The sequence below is a fragment of the Mytilus edulis genome, chromosome 1, assembly GCF_963676685.1.
Source record: "Mytilus edulis chromosome 1, xbMytEdul2.2, whole genome shotgun sequence".
Taxonomy (NCBI): Eukaryota; Metazoa; Mollusca; class Bivalvia; order Mytilida; family Mytilidae; genus Mytilus; species Mytilus edulis.
In genome coordinates this window covers 418,719-440,194 of record NC_092344.1, presented here as the reverse complement: position 1 = coordinate 440,194, position 21,476 = coordinate 418,719, and the positions used below count along the sequence as shown (strand labels likewise).

Sequence of the window (21,476 nt, the reverse complement as noted above, 5' to 3'; positions counted from 1 at the left end):
CCACAACACAGCAACTGTTTTATCAAAAATGAATGTAGTGAATATGTTCAAGCAACTCGAATTGCTTTCGATGGTTTGCTAAATACTTTTAAATTAAAATTTGAAGTTTGAAGTATCTCCTATTTGCACATGGGGATAAAGAGTGAAATCAAATAATAATTGACTCGGTGACAAAATCATATATTAGAATGAGCTTGCATATGGCATAATTCGAACTGTTACTATCGAAACGAGAATGCTATTACTTGAACTAAGAGTATCGCACTCTGGTACGGAATTGGACTCAAACTACATCACCATAGGATCAAGGTTACGTTCCGAAAAGTCTATTTGATTACAAAAGAGGGGCGAAAGATACCAGAGGGACAGTCAAACTCATACATCGAAAACAAACCGACAACGCCATAGCTAAAAATGAAAAAGACAAACAGACAAACAATAGTACACATGACAACACAGAAAACCAAAGACTAAGCAACACGAACCACAACAAAAACTAGGGGTGATCGCAGGTGCTCCGGAAGGGTAAGCAGATCCTGCACATTAGGCACTCGTGGTATTGTTCATGCTTTAACAAACCCGGTAAATAGCCTAATTCGGTAAGTCACATTCGTGAAAAGGGAAGGGATTTGTAATTACGACGTACGGAACATATCTGATATCATCTGTGAAACGGTTGTTCCATAACGGTCAACCAACTCGTGATGGCGTCCGTAAAATTAAAGAATGGATGATATGAATTATTTGGAACTCTTGGTTTAATAGCTTCCTTGTGAGCAGCAACTCTCTATCAAGGAAATCGTGATAGTAGATATAAGCCCGGGAACAACTGTATCTAAGCCTCAAAGTTTGAAGCCAATAAATTTTGGTGAAAAACTTAAGTTATGTAAATATATAACTATCACATTTATCTTTAATGTAAGTAAACATACTGAATATTTCTACACCAAGAGAACCTGAACTGTATAAGCTCTTCTTATCTGTAAACATTTGAATTATGTACTTAATGTACTTTACCTACTAGTGAACAGAAACTTCGTAAAAATATCAAAAGAAGTAGTCGTTAGGTATGCGTTGGCATGCATTTCACTTTATTATATATGAACTAAATGTTAATTACAAAAGTTATTCATTCATAACTATTTCTAAATAGTATCTTAAATTTCCTTTATATCTAAATCAAGTGTAAGAGTCTACTCAGCGTTTTTGTAAACGATGAATCATCATTTTCTTGAGTTATAAACATTTAAGATTTTTTACTTTTTTGTTCAAAGTTAAGATTATTTTTACCTGCATACGTTTAGATAAAAATCGATGCAGATCATTTAGTACTTCGTCATGTTATCAAAGTACTTGATTAACATAATCAAATGTTGAAAAAAGAGACAGATTAAAGAAGAAGAAGAATGTTTTATTCGAAATAAGGGTGCAGAATGGCTTAAACATTTGACATTTTACATGCAAAACAATTATAGTTAAAATATTTACAGTCCTACAAGTAATAAGCAGCAATTACGATAGCATTGTGTTATCCTAGATACATCTGGCGTCATATACTAATGTAAAGACTTTCTGTTATGCTAAATATATATGTTGAAATATCTAAATTACCTGCATCAGAATATAAAAGGTAACTAGAACACCAAGGAATCATGCCATAACGATATAACAACATTTCGATATTACTAGGATTGGGGACGAACGCGACGGACGGAAAGACAGGACAGACTATGATAACACTTAATATGTTATTCGCCTAGCGCCTAGCGGCCGGGGGGAGGGGGGGGGGGGGGTGCGGCGCTTAGAAAGAATGAGTTCAACAATGTACATCGATGATCAATTAATATCTTTTACAGAAATAACATGTGTTTGATTTTTATATCAGTAAGTTAAAAAAAAAGTAAAAACACAAAAATACTGAACTCCGAGGAAAATTCAAAAAGGAAAATCCAAAATCAGAAGGCAAAATCAAAAGTCCAAACACATCAAACGAATGGATAACAACTGTCATATTCCTGACTTGGTACAGGCATTTTCTAATGTAGAAAATGGTGGATTGGACCTGGTTTTATAGGTAGCTAAACCTCTCACTTGTATGACAGTCGCATCAAATTCCATTACATTGTCAACGATGCATGAACAAAACAAACATACTCAAAGAGTAAAAATGTCAAAAATAGGGGTACAGCAGTCAATATTGTGTTATCATCTTAATATCACTATAAAAACATCAAATGTAACGAAGAAGCACAAAAAGGCATACTCAAATTTAACATACTCATATTGCTTTTCTTATACGACTTAATTTATCTATGTTAAGTCTACCCGTAAAGGATAGAAGGTTTTCAGTACTGGTGTAAAATTGCGCGTTTGAAATTCGAACAGGTAGACATAAAAATAATTTTGTCGTTCGATTGACGGCATACATAACTACAGAGTCACGTACAGTAGATATAACAAAAAACAGACTTAACAGTAGAAGTAATACAAATAAATAAAATAATTGTGTGGTTCAAAGTATCACGGGATACATAAGAACAGTTTCACGTCAAATGTATATCATAAAAAACAGACTTAACAAAAAAAGAAGTATTATTGAATAAAATAGTTTTGTCATTCATAGTGTGTCAAGATCCATAAGTAAAAGTAATATTAATAAATGAAATAATTTTGTCGTTCAAAGTATGATGGTTTACATAACCACAGAGTCACTTCAAAAGAATATCTAAAAAAACTGACTTAACAGTACAAGTAATATTAATAAGGACAAATAAAAGAATACTAAAACACGTTATTAAGATGATAACCAACGTCAGTACGGAAAATCTACACTTCAAGACCATCTACAGTGAAAAGGTAAGATATTTATGCATATAATAATTTCAATAACTTGTTTGCAACTGCATTTGTATTGTTTTCTACAAGAAAAAAATCAAACAATCTTTTTTACTGTTCAGATTATCAAAATGGTTTGAATTTTTGCAATGCTAGACAATAAATCATTATTGGGAATCAAAAAGTAACTGAACCTCATTTTCAACATATGGGAAAGGTCACTCAATAATTTGTTGAGTCGGGGAATGCACGTTTGAAATGTAACCTAGGTATAGAAATACGTAAATATTAAATAAAAACTTCTAAATTCAGAAGATAAAATATATTTTTTTAAACAAATATTGATCGATATTCTTGACATAACTTCAGTTTACTGCCAGAACATTTACCTAAAAGATATTCTCAACAGTAGCTAATGAACATAGTTAATAGCTGGGTTTGATTATACGTATTTAAGGTAGCACTACAGTCAAAATTTATAGACTCCAATCAACAGTCTTTAAAGATTAATTTCTACAAAACTACTCAATGGATTTTTAAAATCTTTAACTCATTTTAAAGCTGAAATATAACATTTTCTTAATCTATATATAAATTTATTTTTTGTTTGATTAATTTCAAAATATAGCTCATTAATTGCCCAAAAAGTGGTCTTCCAACTTGGATGAAAATGGCACATTCATGTCAAATGGTAGTAAAAATTTGTTTTCATCCCTTTAATCAACCATATACAATCAACAAAACCGTGTCTTAGATTTTTGATATATTCCTCCAGTAAAGATATATTGATTTAACTGCTGGGTTCCAAACCTCATTTCACCTTTCATCTTTGAAGACCTATAAATTCATTTAGAAACAAATTATCCAAAAACTGGGACACGGTATTGTAGAAAATACACCCTTTAATCAGATATATCAAAGTCAGGACAAAGGGGGTAATCATTAAGTTTCTATTTTCATTTTTTCCTTACAATTCTCATGAAAAAGTGTTCTGAGAAATGACCTAAAAACTGAATTTCCCCCTTAGAACCCCTTTAAAGACAATATAAATACAAAAATTCCACTTGGAACACCCCAGGAGATTTCTGATACCATTACTATGTCAATAGAACCACACTTTGTGTCTTTGATGCTCTAATGCTGTAAATTTTGCATTATATGTGAACTGTCCAACACTAACTTGGCATTTGGCGGGAGTTTGACGTCACAGCTTTGACCAACATCTGTGATGTAGTAATTAAATATAGACAACGCTCCGCCTCTTTCCAGACAGTCTTAGAAAAGAGAATAACAAGATTGACCAGCTGCATATAATCAATGTTTAACATCATTATTGTCTATATATAAAGAATAACTTTCATTTGAATTTAAAAAAAAAAGAAATAAACTGTCTGAAATAAGCTAGAACATTAAAAGTGTGCATCAAAAAACATGTTCATAAAAAGATCAAGAGTTAGACCACACTCTTCTTGAAAATCCACTTTCCACATGTTTTTTTTTTAATTTAATGGAACTGACAAATTGAACATGAACTGAAAATTAGTTAAAATGCATAAAACTGTATTTAAATGAATAAGACCAAAGAGAAGATATTTATACAGACAGTCAGAGGCTTTCAAAAATACTTCCCCACTCTTTACCATATTAATTTTATTTAATTTTTTGTAGATTTTTTCCTTTTAGATTTTTTCTTTCTCTTTGTTCACTTCCATGTTATGTAAATTATTTTTGTTGCAAAACAATAAGATAAGACTACAATATTTATCTTGTGGTCAGGGATTAACAGCTGGACACTGGTATCAACAGATGATTGACATATTAGCCCCTCCCAAATGCCTATATATTTAGATTAATTACCATGTGCTTTTATTTCAATAAGTTTATTATCAATTTACTCCCTGTTGTGATGTGATAATGACTTTGGGATTTTTAAAAACTGTGCAGAATAATTTTAACTTCAAAATTATGTGATAAAAAAAATATCTTTAAAAAATCATTGTTAGACTGTAGTGCTACCTTAAGTCGCAAATAGATTCATTTAAAAGGAACATTTCTGTGTTTTTTTTTAAATCTATTTGAAGTAACTTCTTTATAAATAAAGACAACAGTGGTATACCACTGTTCGATAGTCTTTAACAGATTGAGAGAAAACAAATCCGGGTTCAAAGGTATATAACATTTATTGAACAATATGATAAAATTATATTTTATTCGGCTTGATACCAGATAAAGTTTTAAAAGTACTACGCCTTCAGAAAAAGGGCAAATAACAAAAATAATTTTTAAAAACGGAAACTTCTTTTAAAAAGGTAAAATAAATAAAAATTCAAACACATCTAAAAACAGCTGTCATATTTCTGACATTTCCTTATGCAGAAACGAACAACTGATGAGGTTTAATTGATACCGTTAAAAAGGAGACAGAAGATACCAAAAGGTTATCATCAGGCATCAAAATACAAAACAAAAGTTACCTGCGTGAGGCTCGCATCATCCCTGTGACAGAATCAAGATAAGACGTAAAATAAATGAAAGAATTTATTACGGTAGAGTAAAAATACCCATATTTAGCAAGAACTACACGTCTACCTTTCAAAATTTAATTTGATTGTTGATTCATCTTCTTACTTGCTTATTCCTACGTTTAAGCTGTGATTTTTCGACAGGACAGAAAACTTGAACAGTTGCCAATTGATTTACACAACCAAAGGTCACTGTCTAGTTATAATTTGTTGTACTGTATTTCAACAATTCATAATAAAAAAGGAAAATATAGATTGAAATTTTAATACTTCTCATTTATTTTATTTTTTTATTTTTTGAAGTTGAGTGTTACAGAATGGTGCTGTGATGCATAATATTCATTTGTATTTTTCATGTTTATTTTCTCTCTCCCATTTTAATTGGTTTTTTTTTGTATTAAAAAAATGAAATAGTAAGGAAACTTCAAAACAAAATCCTTAATCAAATAGCTAAATATTAAGCTCAAACTCATAAAACGAAAAGAAAACAACTGTCATACAAACTGCTCTTATATTTGTGAAACAACCTATATAATATAGAATACAAATCATTGATATAATGTTTATAGTTCTAAATATAAAGCTGCTTTATTATAACTGTCACATAAACTTAACATTAACCAAGAAAACATAAAATTGACCAATGAACCATGAACATGAGGTCAAGGTCAGATGAACCATGCCAGGCATACATGTAAAGCTAACAATTCTTCCATACAACAAAATTATAATTGACCTTTTGCTTATATTTTAAGAAAAACAGACCAAAACACAAACACTTAACACTGTGCAGAGAACCGTGAAAATGAGGTCAAGGTCAAATAAAACCTGCGCAACTGACATATAGATCATAAAATATTTCCATACACCAAATATAGTTTACCTATTGGATATAGTATTAGAAAAAAACCCACTCAAAAACTTAACTTTGATCACTGAATAAAAATGAGGTCAAGGTCAGATTACACCTTCCAGTTAGACACGTACACCTTACAATCATTCCATACAAATAGTAGACCTATTGCATACAGTATAAGAAAAACAGACCAAAACACAAAAACTTAACTAAAACCACTGAACCATGAAAATGAGGTCAAGATCAGATGACTCCTGCCAGTTGGACATGTACACCTTACTGTCCTACCATACACCGAATATACTTGCCTTTTTGCTTATAGTATCTGAGATATAGACTTGACAAAAGTCGCAGGCTCGACAAAAACGGGGTTCAATTCCAAAAAGTGTCTGTGAAAAAAAAAACCAGTTGACTTCTTGTTTAAAGGTTAATTTAGAACGAAGTTGACATATTGTGTTACATCAAGAAAAATTTACCAGGTACAATATTTTATTATGATTTAAAAATTTAATTTATTTCATCATAAGATAACTCAAAATTTTGAGATAAATTGTAAAATCAGTGATGTTTGTTTAAAAAGGGGAAACGCCATATTGGTATATTTAAATTGTTTACATCTGTCTGTTTCTATGGGCTTAAAAAGTTTAATAAAAGTGATTAATTTAGGATTTTTTCGCATTCTATATAGATGTTTTGACTTTAATTATAGTATGGAGCTTCCAGATATTTGTTAACTTTGAAATAATAGACAATTTTTTATAAAATAGTCGATTGTGGTAGAACCTATATCCAAGTGGATCTTTTTGTGCATAAACAAAAATTCCTTAAACAGATACTATATTGATCTTTCTAAAGCATTAACTTTCATCTTTGATCGGCGATAGTTGTATGGCAAAAATCCCCCAAAATTAACAAACATTGAATCGAAAGTCGAGTGAACCTTTTTAAGCCTGGACGTGTTTAAGTTGACAGTTATGTCTTGAAAACGTTATAAGCAAGATATTTGATATATCTTCTCGCATCAGATTCTATTACTTTTATATATTTACGCTACAGGTTGATTTGATAACTTTAAAAATTGGCAGTACTATAAGGATCGACCTTTCTAATGAGTCTAAACAATAGCGTAGGTGTATTGGAATTACTATTTTTTACTAAAAGAACTTGACGACAGACTTAAAAATTGGATCTTAAAAATGTATAACTCCAATTAAGCTTCATTTTTTTGTGTGTGTTATGCAGGTCTATCAGTTTTCAACCTCTGAAATTGTTTAAGTCTGCCCTTCAACGAAATATTTTTTTTTTTTTTTTAAAACGTTTTGGAACTTTAGCAAATTCCACCTGACAACCGATAAGATAATAGTTTAAAGTTGACTGAAAGCAGAAAAGTACCTTACATGATGCTCAATAGCTAGTAGATATATTTGTCTTGTAGAATACAACAGGCATTTTATGATTGTTCTATGCGGGAAAATGTATTGGTTTTCAAGAGCTAAATTGGCAGCGCGTCGTCCCTACAATGGCTTCCATTTTGACGATTTAAAAAATTGACTGACGTAAGATAATTTGTATGAAGTAGGATCCTCACTGTGAAAAGAATTTTTTTTAAACGCAGAGCTGATGCAGTTTAATCGATATCGTTTAAAGAAGTCTGAAGATACCAGAGGGGCAAGGGGAGGGGTGGGGTCACTTCAATACTTATTGATAGAGTTAATTCTGTTATTCCACCCTTTTCATATAATGCAGTTCTTACACATATTTACCATTTTACCTTTTCATATATTGCGCAGGTAAAAATGTATATACTTCTGATAATGGCCCCCAACCTTTTCCCAAATTCCAAGCTGGAAAAGTTTCCAATTCGAGCGGCATGTCCTTTTATGCTGTATAACATAGATGATGCCCCTCCCCCGACTCCAAAGATATTTAATATCATAAAGTCAATGAAAAACACCATGACAAAATATTAATAAAAATTACTATACCTGGGTGTGACATGCATCATCACTGAAACTGAACCAAGGTAAAAGTACAATAAATGAGAGGAATTACTACTATAAAGTATTAATGCCTATATTTAGCCAAAAGTACACGTCTACCTTTAAAAACATATGAATTTGATCATTCATTCATCTTATTGTTTGTAATGCAAAACAAAATGTGTTAGTGGTATATATCAACCTACGCAGAAAAAGACTTCTTCTGTGTAAATTTAAGATTTCCAAATAATTATAGAATTATCAAATAAAATGTAGATCACATTTGTATTTAATGTAAGTTAACACACCGAACATTTCGACATTAAGTTATTGATTTAAATCTACGGAATTTTCTATGTTCACTTATTGTATACTGAATTTTAAGTTGTTATTTAAATGAAGTGAAAAAAATAGTATGAGTGGTTTTAGTTCAACTTTACTTATAACTGAGGACCCCTGAGTGTCACTTATGTGTATCTTGTAGAGTACATACAATCTAACTCTCTTTCATCTTGTAACAGTATTAAAACATTTGACTTTTCTACTCTTTACACAAGTATTCCACATTCCAAACTAAAGACAAATTGAAAGAGTTGGTATTGCTTTGCTTCATAAAAATGCCAACGTAGATACAAGTATCTTGTCTTAGGGAGGGATAAATCCTACTTTGTAAAGGATCACTCTGATTCAAACAAAAAATTCTCTGAAACTGATATTATCAAGATGCTTGATTTCTTTATTGACAACATATTTGTTACGTTCGGAAGACGTTTTTTCAACAGACTGTCGACATTCCAAGGGGAACAAATTGTGCCCCTCTACTTGCCGACTTGTTTCTTTATTATTATGAGACTGACCTCATGCAAGAACTTCTTAGGAAGAAAGATAAGAAGTAAGCGATATCCTTTAACTCTACTTTCCGCTATATAGATGATGTTCTTTCACTAAATAATTCAAAATTTGGTGACTATGTGGAACGCATCTATTCCATCGTTAAGTCGGCCTCATATCTTGACTTACATCTAGAAATTGACAATGAGGGTCGGTTGAAAACAAAACTTTACGACAAAAGAGATGATTTCAGCTTTCCAATTGTGAACTTTCCATTTCTAAGTAGTAACATTCCAGCAGCACCTGCATACGGGGTATATATCTTCCAATTGATACGATATTCCCGTGCTTGTGTTTCCTATCATGATTTTGTTGATAGAGGGTTGCTGCTCACAAGGAAGCTATCAAACCAAAAGTTCCAAATGGTGAAGTTGAAATCATACCTTCGTAAATTTTACAGACGTTATGGAATAACCGTTTTACAAATGATATCGGATGTGTTCCTTACGTCGTTACTACAATCCCCTTCCCTTTCATGTATGTGACCTACCGAATTAGACTATTTACCGAATTTGTTATCACATAAGCAGCACGACGGGTGTCACATGTGGAGCAGGATCTGCTTACCCTTCCGGAGCACATGAGATCACCCCTAGTTTTGGTGGGGTTCGTGTTGTTTATTCTTTAGTTTTCTATGTTGTGTCATGTGTACTATTTTTTGTGCTTGTCTTTTTCATTTTTAGCCATGACGTTGTCAGTTTATTTTCGATTTATGAGTTTGACTGTCCCTTTGGTATCTTTCGTCTCTCTTTTATGTGTCTTCTGTCATATCTTAATCAAATTGAAACATACAAGTAATGTGTATGAATAGTGTTACAGCTAATCTTTTGATTTAAAGATATGATAGTGTAACACATTCATTATAAGAGTAAATGGTAGAGTTATTCAATCTTTTTATAATAATATAAATGATATGTCAGATATTAAAATTGATAATCTTAATGTACAATTGAACTTATCAATTATGAATAAATTTGGAACTATTCAAGAAAAATTTGTAAAATATTGAAAAAATCAAAAGCTCCCACAGTTATAACTGTTCAATTCGTTCTTTTATTTCCAAATGTTGAATACATTTATTCATCTAAAAAATCTTCAAAGGTTGAATATAGACTAGCTAATAGCTTGGACTGTAAGACGTGCATTTTGTCTACGAAAGAATCATCAGCGAAGCTTTAGCAAAAAAATAAGGCAAAGAAAGTACTAAGTTGGACAGCATGGACGACCAAACATGTTTTAAACACTTGGTTAGGACGTACCAGATAAAAATTATGCCGCTAGCTTATGTCGTGCGCATGGACATCTGTATAATATGTTCTTTTTCATATCATAAAAAATAACAATTTTTATAGGTAAACCATTATAGGTCATTGTACGGCCTTCAACACGGAGCCTTGGCTCACACCGAACAAAAAGCTATAAAGGATCCCAAAATTACTAGTGTAAAACCATTGAAACGGGAAAACCAACGGTTTTCTGTTCAAGTACAAACAATCTGAGTTTTATCTCGCATTTATGAAAGTATAAAACTTCTCTACCCTTTTCAATTGCATTTTTAATCTAACATTGTTTGATTAATAAGAACAAACAAAAGAAATATTATGTTTAAGAAATTGGTAGTTTCTGAGAGTGAGGTTTTCAATGTAATGTTTTATAAAAGGTAAAATAAAAAAAAATACTGAACTCAGAAGAAACTCAAATCGGAAAGTCCATAATCACATGGCAAAACCAAATGACAAATCACATCAAAATCGAATGGACAACAACTGTCATATTCCTGACTCGGTAGAGGCATTTTCAAATGAAAAAAAAGGTGGATTAAACCTGGTTTTATAGCGCTAAACCTTTTACTTTGTACGACAGTCTCATCAAATTCCGTTAAATTTTTTTCAACTTATGAATTTTGAACTTTGAATGTCTTTAATATATTCGGATTCTTTCAAATAATACTATTGGATGCTATTTGAATGTTTATAATATTATCAAATGTTCCTCGAAAGTCCATCAACTGGATTGTTTGTAAATTTCAGAGTAATACCGTGATTTTTATTAAAAAAAAATATCAAGATTAAAAACCACACTTTAAACTATAAACTTAAAATGGAAAAGATACTCACATTTCTTTGGCTCCCATTTTAAAATAAAATCTGAATTTCGTTAAATTCATCCATGTATGAAAATCTCCTCACTACTAGGTTATATGACAAGAATTTGTAAAAAATGTTCATTGATATTTTAAGCGACGTCACACACACTTATTTTTTTCCGTCTTATTTCTATTTTCAGACCGTAAATTCATAAACACAAAGAACGAGAGATAGACAACAATAACAAGACATTTCTTAGTGAGAGATAGACAACAATAACAAGACATTTCTTAGCGAGAGATAGAAGATTTAAAGTCATATGAAACCGTAAATAAAAAACAACCATGATGCATATGTTTTTTTATAACTTAATGGATAGTTGTTGTAAATTCGTTTGATGTGTTTTATCATTTGATATTGCCATTTGATAAGGGACTTTCCGTTTTGAATTTTCCTCGGAGTTCGATATTTTTGTGATTTATCTTTTCATTTTAAAACTTATGTATGTATACTTTTTTCTGGAGAAAATCTCTTAATTTGTCCACATTTAAAAGAAGTTTACTTTGCTTAATTGCTTGCTTCCATGACGCAATTCGCCAAAATATTTTCCGTATGCCAGTAACTTAAGCGTGGACATTCTCGTAAAAATCCGGTGATCGCAATACACATGAATATGTCATTGAAATTAAGTATTATCTGTAATACACTTGCTCAATATCCATGCTTCTTTGTTGATTTTTTACAATAAGGGGACAATCTGTAAACTACGGCTTCAAAACACGGCAATTAATTGGCTGCCATATTTTCATATCATAACAGACAGAGACAAAAAATAAACTGACGATTATATGATATGTTAGCGTAAGAAATGATAAAATCGTGCACATGAGACGAAGTTTATGATATATACATGCATTGGTTTAAGAATTGGATAAACATCATTTTTCAACAGTCACTCGTTTTATATGACGTTAAGACAGAGCAAACATGAAAAAAAAACCAACTTAACATCCCTAGTCGTTATTCCGAACCAAAGGCAAATAATAGCCCATTGATAAAACGAAAGATATATAAAAGCATAAAAAATATATCCGAAATATTCTATATATTTCATTTTGCGATTTATATTTCAAGATATTTCTTGATGTTCTTTATTTTGTACCTTTTTTTCTTAGAAGCTTTTAAATTTGCTTCGTTTAAAAATTGGGTCTTGCGTACACAAAAAAAAAAAAAGAAAATCACAAAAATAAACTCCGAGGAAAAATCAAAACTGAATGTCCCTAATCAATTGGCAAAATCCAAAGCTCAAACACATCAAACAAATGGAAAAATGTCATATTCATGACTTGCTACAGGGATTTTCTTAAGAAGAAAATTGTACATTTAACCTGGTTTTATAGCTAGCTAAACATCTCAGTTGTATTACAATCGCATCAAATTCCATCATATTCATAAAAGATTAAAATGTCAAAATTACGGCAGTCAACATTGTGTTATAATCTTAATCCCTAAAAAAAACCCAAACAAATATGTAATAAAGAAGCACAAAATGGCAAATAAACCTGGTATCTTTTATTAAACGGTTGAGATATCTTGAATAATATTTCAAAATAGTTTGAATTTTAGATGTTTGATAAAAGAACCTAATTTATCAGAAAAATGTTTATTTTTACTACAAAAAGTAACAAAAACCTAAGAACTTTATTTTTATGTAGTTTCATATGAATAAAGTAAAAATTGTCGACAATTAATCCGTTATTTTTTTTCAGATCTGCTGAAATTCCTGAACATGATATCGCTTAATTAGTTCACGCCATTTTCTTTAAAATTGTGTATGTGCATATATTTAAACAACAGTACTCTTATACAGTAATAACGAAATCAAAGTACTGATGTACTTGTCCAAAAAGAAACATGCACTACGAATTATTGTTGTCAGAACGAGTTCATATTAGTTGTAAATTATAAAGAAAGGTAGAAACAACATGGTCAGCTATAAGAAAACACCGCATGTTCGATCAGGTCAGAAATTTTCACTGGAAAAGAATTGCAAAGCGAAATGAGGTTATTAGTACATGTAACTCTTTTATCATGGTACATTTAATCTAACGCATGTCCCATGTCCAACAGCGGTATATTTCTGTTGCCTTTATTTACTACCGTTGCGTGACTGTGTATATCTTTTAATTTCCATTCTCAATTTCATTACATAATATATTATGCGGAATTGAAAAATCCGTTGAATTTAAACGAAAAAAATAAGCGAATTATATATCTGAATTATAGCAACAGACAACGAATTAAAGACTCCGGGACAGGTATATACAGAATATGGCGGGGTTAAACATGATCGATGCTACACTAAAGCTCTCCCTAACTAAGGACATTGACGTTCGTTTGATGGTTTGAGCTTTTGATTTTGCAATTTGTGTAGGAAATTCCGTTTAGAAATTTTCTCGGAGTTCGGTATTTCTTGTTATTAAACTTTTCAAGGGTGAGTCTTTTGTAGGCGAGAAACGCGCGTCTTATGTACAAAAATTTAAGCCTTGTATCTATAATGGATTTATTTACAAACACATGGTCGATGTCATTAATGGTAGAGGTTACCATACCGAGTAGTTCAGAAGTCAGCACTTGGGTTATCATTTATATGGTTATAATACTATATTAACTGTTTACAGAACTTTAAATTGTTCCAAATACTAAAGATTTCACACTGAGTAATAGTAAACAGGTAAAATCTTTTGAGGACATGTTTTTTCACCCTAATACACGTTCATGAATCGCTTCAACTCAACATTTTATCCAATTTACGAAAGAGTACGTTGTTTATAGATTAACGGCATAATAACTAATTTGACGTTGCTATGGTCATAACATAAAAAATAACGATTTCTTGTATCTGTTTTCGTTTTTTAAGGTGGAAATAAGTTCGACCACTACAACTATAAACTATTTTTGGAAAACCGTAGAGATAGACTATGCATTTAACCAAAACTTACTGTGTTTTTGAATCTGTTTGCAAAGCTTCATCGGGTTTCTGTGTAACTGCTTCATATACACTGCAATTAAAATTGTAAAAGTGTTTAAATGTTGTTTGATAGTTCTTATTTAAAAAAAAATCATCAAATAACATCAGTTTACCCTAAATCAAGCTTTTATTCTATAATGATTGTAGGGTTGCTGTCGCATTATAACTCCTCGTCATAAAAAGCATGGCTAATGTGGCCGAGTAGCTCAATCGTATAGTTATCAGGTTAAACTCAATTCAGTAGACAATTTTACCCTTTCGGGGCACCTGATATCACGCCTAGTTTTTTGTGTGGTTGTTTTTGCTCAGACTTTAGTTTTCTATCTTGTGTTTGTGTACTAGTTGTTTGTGTGGTTGTTGTTGCTCAGACTTTAGTTTTCTATCTTATGCTTGTGTACTACTATTTGTTAGTTTGTTGATCTCTATTTTTCATTTTTATCGATAGCGTTGTCAGTTTTATTTTAACTTATCAATTTAAAAGAGGGACGGAAGACACCAAAGAGACAGTCAAACTCATAAATCGAAAATAAACTGACAACGCCATGGCTAAAAATGAAAAAGACAAACAGACAAACAATAGTACACATGACACAACATAGAAAACTAAAGAATAAACAACACGAACCCCACCAAAAACTAGGGGTGATCTCAGGTGCTCCGGAAGGGTAAGCAGATCCTGCTCCACATGTGGCACCCGTCGTGTTGCTTATGTAATAACAAATCCGGTAAATAGTCTAATTCGGTAGGTCACATTCATTAAATGTCCCTCTTGAAAAGATAAGCATTTCATGTTTCAAAAGTGGCAACCGTTATATTATTATTGAAAGTCACAACCGATAAGTCGCATTCATTTAAAAAAAAAAGAATATGACATTGTGACTTACGCGTCGCCAGTAAAACTGCATTTGCGACCGTCCAATCTACAATGGACGGTGGCAACTCTTCAACTACAGTACTGTTATTCCTTAATTGCATGCAATTGCTGTTAACAATTTATTGTAAAAAATTGCCCTAAGTATACCTGATATATTAGTTACTGTGTCATTTAATCATAGTGTTTCTTTCTATCTGTCATCTTTCAAAAGTCACAATGTCATCCTCTTTTTGTAAATGAATGCGACTTATCGGTTATGACTTTATATATAATATAACGGTTGCCGTCCGATTATAATGCATAAATAAAAGAAATAATACGATAATACTTGAAAAATTGTCTACATTTGACTACAAAAAAATCCACGAAACTTCATGAATGATTTTGGCGCAAAGACGTCATGGACAAACGTGACGTCATACAAATGAAAACTTACAAACTGGAGGTTATTACGTTACCTGCACGATTCAAATTCGAATAAAATTACAATAAAACGGCAAATTCAAGGTAGGTGCTGTTTTTAACGATTGAGTAATCAAACATTTGTTGATTCAATCAATTCAAAATGATGGGTTCCTCCTAAGTTACGCCTGGTCAACTGTGGATTTGACGGCAACTTTTAGCCAATAAAAAAAATTGTTACATACAAATTTCATTAGAATTAAATATATAAGTCAAGTTAAAAAGGAAGAAAAAAGAAAATTTTCTCTTTTATTGTAAATTTCAAAAACGATCTTCGTTTTCAATTTCTAGATGTAAGTCAATATTTGAAACAGACGTAACTATATTGGCATTGATCTTCATCAGGTCGGGAACACTATCTTTTATATTTCTGCATTAATTGATATACTTATGTCCTTGCATATGTTTTTGTTTATTTACATATGACGCATTGTTTGTTAACATGGGTAAATGACCAATCAATCTAAATAAGTTACTATTAAGGACTTCTACGTGTTTATGATCAACCGAGAACACGTGTTACAAACTGAAATATTTCACATTTTTGCCATGTCTATGTACTACTAGGACGTAAATTTTGTGAAAATTGCAGCGTTTGATCAACACCTATGATATGTTTTGCGTGTATTGGATACATGTATTTTGATTTTCTTTTCAGATTTAAATTCCTGAATTTGTCTCGGTTGTACCCTATATTCTATTAATATTCTCCGTCCAGATTCAAAGCGTAGTATTTGAGTTATTTTCTTAGATACTGTTTCCCATTTGATACTGTTCGCCACGCTAGATACATGATTTTTAATGTTACGATTACAAGTGCAATGTATAATAATGGACAAAACCAGTGCAACTACTATCACAAGGCGAAAAAGAAAGTACTAATAAGTGAAATCGTTAAGGCAGTAAACAACATTTTTTTTTAAATCTGAGCCTGCACATTTGAAACTTATGTATTTCACATTAAACGCTATCGCTAAACAAAATAAATCATTATGAGAGTCCCAGACATAGGATGAGTTGACAGTTTTACTAAACAATTCCACGTATTTTAAGTTATAATGAACTCGTAGTAGCCTACAATTGTAGTTCATTGAGGCAATTGGTCAGTTTTTAAAGGCAATGTTAACCTCCTATTTGAGAAATTACTATGCAAATATATTCTGATGTCAGGGAATCTAGAGTTCCCGACGTCTCGATACTAGTTGATCACATAATGTATCATGGTACGGAACAAAGAAGGGAAGCAGTTAGTGTCAATTTCTGATATTGTTCTTCGGAAGCATTGTTACACCAACTCACAAATGAATGACAGACTGCTCGATTTATAGTCATGATGTTCGTTTATTCTAAAGAATCGATCTTAGTTGCCTTTAAATATTTTGCCAAGATGAATACTAAGTGAATATTATCGTTGCTTACTGGGTTGAAAATATGGAACAGTCAATTTGTTTCTCGATATGACCTTTTCCCCCAAAAACATACAGTTTACACTTTGACTATAACTAAGAATCTGACATTTTACTAGTTAAAACATTATTAACTTACATTTTTTTGGATCCTTTTTGTTCTGTTTTATTCATTGTGATATACCTCCCTGCGTATTGTCCTGTAGAATGTAAATCGGGGTATGACACCACATTTATTTAAAAGATACAGACGATGTGCTGAATAAGATAATTCATTCAAACAATTTAGGCAATAAAATAAATTAACATTTGAAATTTATAATGTACTTTTATGTTTAAAAAAAAGCATACAATAGTACACGTTTATTGGCTTTCTAACTGTTTTGATTTGAGCGTCACTGATGAGTCTTATCTAGACAAAACGCGCGTCTGGTGTATCAAATTATAAGCCTAGTACCTTTGATAATTATTATTGTAAAACGTATAGCTTTTGTTTTGTTGCTGTGTAAGTACAGTTAATTTTAAATGCCGCTAAAACAAATTGAACAACGGAATTTCTTCATCGCTTTCGGTTTGAAAATCGAATTACTTATGCTGCCTTAATTAATCTGCAGCCTTGAACGGAACTGCATGTCAGGATATTTTCAAGGTTTCTCCGAAGATGTCTCAAGTGTTTAGTGCCTTTTTTCTTTCTATCAATAGGGTTACATATTATTATACGTACAGTGTATCTTGGTGCGAAGCAAAGAGAGGAAATACCTTATAACGTTAATCGATTGGAATTAAAAAAGGATAAAATTGAGAAAGGAAATGGTGAATATGTCAAAGCGACAACCACCCGACCATAGAGCAAACAACAGCCGAAGGCAACCAATGGGTCTTCAATGTAGCGAGAATTCCCGCACCCGTAGGTGTCCTTCAGCTGGCCCCTAAAATATGCATAATAGTACAGTGATAATGGACGTCATACTAAACTCCGAATTATACACAAGAAACTAAAAATTAAATTCATACAAGACTAACAAAGGCCAGAGGCTCCTGACTTGGGACAGGCGCAAAATTGCGGCGGGGTTAAACATGTTTATGAGATCTCAACCCTCCCCCTATACCTCTAGCCAATGTAAAAAAGGACCCTATTTCTGATACATCTGTATTGTAGTATGTTGTAGTAACCAGATATATAATGTTTATGATGTAATAAAATCTTGCCGAATTGCTTTTGTGTTTGTCAGACATGTTCTAACATCATTTGGTTTGTTATTCCTTAACTATCTGTATATCAAACACAGCTAAACGATGCATCTTGTTGTCAATATATTGGAGTTTTATGCAAATATCATACAAGTGATATATTTAACTAGCCACCAAACCAGGTTTAATCTTCCATGTTCGACACAAGGAAACTGCCCGTATCAATTCAGGAATATGACAGTTGTTATACCCATTCGTGTGATGCGTTTGAGTTTTTAAATTTTGATCAGGGGATTTTCCGTTTAGAATTTCCCTCGGAGTTCGGTATTTTTGTTGTTTTACATTTTTAATAATATCACTGAGGAATATATACACACAGTTGAGCAGCGGTTTTATAGTGATTAAAGTATCACTGCAGCATTATATTAATGACGTGTTTTTTTTATTAAGAAATGAAAACAATGCTTTTTATAATTCTGGGGTTCAAAGCATCTTTCTGGATTTAACTTCAACAGGAAAGCTCAAAGCCGAATATTTGAATGATGTATGAGAAATGAAACAGTTGAAGAGCAAAATTACTTCTAAATTGCCAATACCTTCTGATGTTAACTTTACCTGAAGGAGATAAAACATAAGTTTCATTAAATGTCTAAATTTGAAATATGTAAACATTTTTGTACAAAAAACTTTGATGGTAATTAAAGAGTGACATTAAAACTTGTAGTGATTTATAATTTATTTTTTTTAAATTCTGATAAGACAGAAACTATACTAGGCTTATAATTTTTTACGCCAGACACTCGTCTGAAATAGATAAGTTAAAAGGCCAATTAAAGTACCAAGTTGAAGGATATTGAGGAGCAAATTTCAGAAAGGTAAAATCACATAAGGTAATGTTATTTATTCCTGTGGCAGAACATTTTTAGTATTTCGAACCATTAAAAGCTTAGAAAAATGTTAATGAATGAATATGCACCATAGCAAACTGTGTCGTTACAAAGCCATAGTCACCCCCTTATGACAATACAATTGTCTGTTTCATCTTTTAATTATCCTGCCCATACTATTTAATGTAAATATATTTGTGCAAATTGTTGGTTGACAAAAGATTAAATAATTTTGTTGTATAAATTGTGTAAACTTTTTGTTATGTTTCGCCCGTCGTCTGTTTTGTTATCATATACACACATAAAATCATGTTTTATTTCAACATATGAAAATATTTTTATGTTACAAATCATGATGTATTGTTTGTGTGTACATGTCATGCTATCCATCAAGGGGCCCTTGATAGGAATACTAAATATTCAATTCATAAATATTAGGTTAGCGTGTCTATATTTGATATCTACAAACTGTATTACCAGTATCCTCGAGCCAGTATCAATAAACTAAAATATAGACCACTGACTTACTTGGTGAAAGATAACGAACTATTATATTAATAAATTTATATTGATGCAAATTTGTACAATTAGGGGCCTCCATCTGTGATCTGTGAACATTGACCGTATAAATCAACTTACTATGTACTCTACAAGTTACAACACTAGTTCTACAAGTTACAACACTAGTTCTACAAGTTACAACACTAGTTCAATATCGCATAACCACTACATGACAAGTTTTAACATTAAAGTTTCTAAAGATCTGTTTTACTTTACATTATAATTCTATATTTTCAAATATTCCCATACCTTCATTACAGGTTTTCGTCTTTGTATACTTTGTCGACGAGGAAACACTTGTGTCGTATATATTAAAGCCTGACCATTGCTGAAGGAATGGTATTCTCCATTAGCATCAATTGTCTTGTATTTGAGTTTTTTTTTAACACCTCTCACCTTTGACCTGATTTACCTGTTTTGTTCTTGATTAAGTTTTATCTCATTATCAACAAATAAATAAAATTAAATTTCAACTAAACTGTGACAAGTATAAACTATTTAAACAATGATACAAAATCATAACAAAGTTTATTTCTGTATGGTTTATGTTAATGTGCTTTAAACTTAACTTCGATAGTCTGTCATTATATTTTTTAGTGATTGAAATTGATTACTGTAAGAAACTAGTCAGTGGAGATTTTACAATGATACATTTATTACCTGTCCGCTGTTCTTCGATAAAAGATCAAAGTGGTTAAATACCCTATTCAACGAAAATGTGCATACAAACTCTTTTTTTTCTTTCTTTCAAAGTTATGAATTAAAGCATGGATTGAATCTGATACTCCTCGTCACAGAATCGTACATTGTTTATTGGTCGGTCCAAACCCATTTTTATATGATTCAATATATATTCAAAATTAAATTGGTGTAACTATAAGTAAATATGGATATGTCTACAAAATAAACACAGAATAGAAACTTTTGTCTGGACCATGAAATAATATGGTTGAAAAAAAAACTATGAAAATTGGTGCAATAAGGGTATACTCACCTCCCTTTACTTTAAATTTTGATTTCTTTGGCATTCCTATCCTTTGCAAAGACATTGTTCCAAAGAAACACAGGCAGTTTTTTTTTTTTATATTTTTTTCAAATAATGAAACTAAACACATTATAAACAACTGCCTTACAAATGGAAGGCTTAGCTAGCCATGAAACTAGGTTTCATCCACCATTGTTTTTACTTTCGAAAAATGCTTGTAGTCAGGAATATGACAATTGTTTTTCATTCGTTTCGTTTGATGATAAAAGTGTAAGGTATGATTTTGTTAGTTTTTATTCACCGTTTTAATTCAAGGTCCATATACTCGTTTGCAAGCTAAGGGTTAAAGTCTAAAGCGATAGTTACTGCATCTGATAAAAATTTACTGCATTGTTCTTTGTACACAGTTAGGTCTAGTTGTATTACTTGAATGAAACAAATTCAATACTAGAACGATAAGCATACGAGTTTCCAAAATAAGTCTGAAGTACGGCATGTAAGTCAATCCCGACTTATTCATGATACTATTCCAAATTCAAGTCAATTTAATTCTGTTATTACTCTTTAATACATATTGCTCAGATTATAAGCAGAAAATAAAGATTAACAAAACTTTGTTAACGTTTGTCGTATTTTGTGGGTCTCTCATTGAATTCTTTTGCCTCTTTTTATCATCTAGACCATTGCAACTCATTGCCATATGTTGCTTAAATTTTAGACAATACGACCTTGAACCATGACTTTTCCCCTAATTTGTCAACTACAATTGTGTCTCCATTTTCGTGTTTTGTGTCTTTTTTTCATAATGAACTTTTCCAACCCTTTTTTCCCTTATGTATTTGATTTTTGGGGAAAATAATTCGTTTTGTCTCTACATTGTCGATATCATATATCTAGTTTCAATACCAT

At 31.4% G+C, this 21,476-nt stretch overlaps 1 protein-coding gene across 4 annotated transcripts in view; it reads right to left on the bottom strand.

The window, feature by feature from the left end:
• Window positions 1-19,964, bottom strand: part of LOC139520879 (ATP-binding cassette sub-family C member 5-like) — a 57,375-nt gene extending 37,411 nt beyond the window's left edge. Inside the window, exons 1-4 of one of the 4 annotated variants that reach the window (XM_071313904.1) lie at window positions 19,832-19,964; window positions 18,714-18,749; window positions 17,083-17,201; window positions 14,173-14,232 (exon numbers count right to left, since the gene is read on the bottom strand). In XM_071313904.1, the coding sequence (XP_071170005.1) occupies window positions 14,173-14,232; window positions 17,083-17,117 (95 nt within the window). In that variant the 5' untranslated portion in view covers window positions 17,118-17,201; window positions 18,714-18,749; window positions 19,832-19,964. Of the gene's footprint in view, window positions 1-8,198; window positions 8,379-11,200; window positions 11,332-14,172; window positions 14,233-17,082; window positions 17,202-18,713; window positions 18,750-19,831 lie in introns of those variants that run through there. The other 3 variants (XM_071313911.1, XM_071313919.1, XM_071313927.1) reach the window with 3 other exon arrangements.
• Between the last annotated feature and the right edge of the window lie 1,512 nt (window positions 19,965-21,476).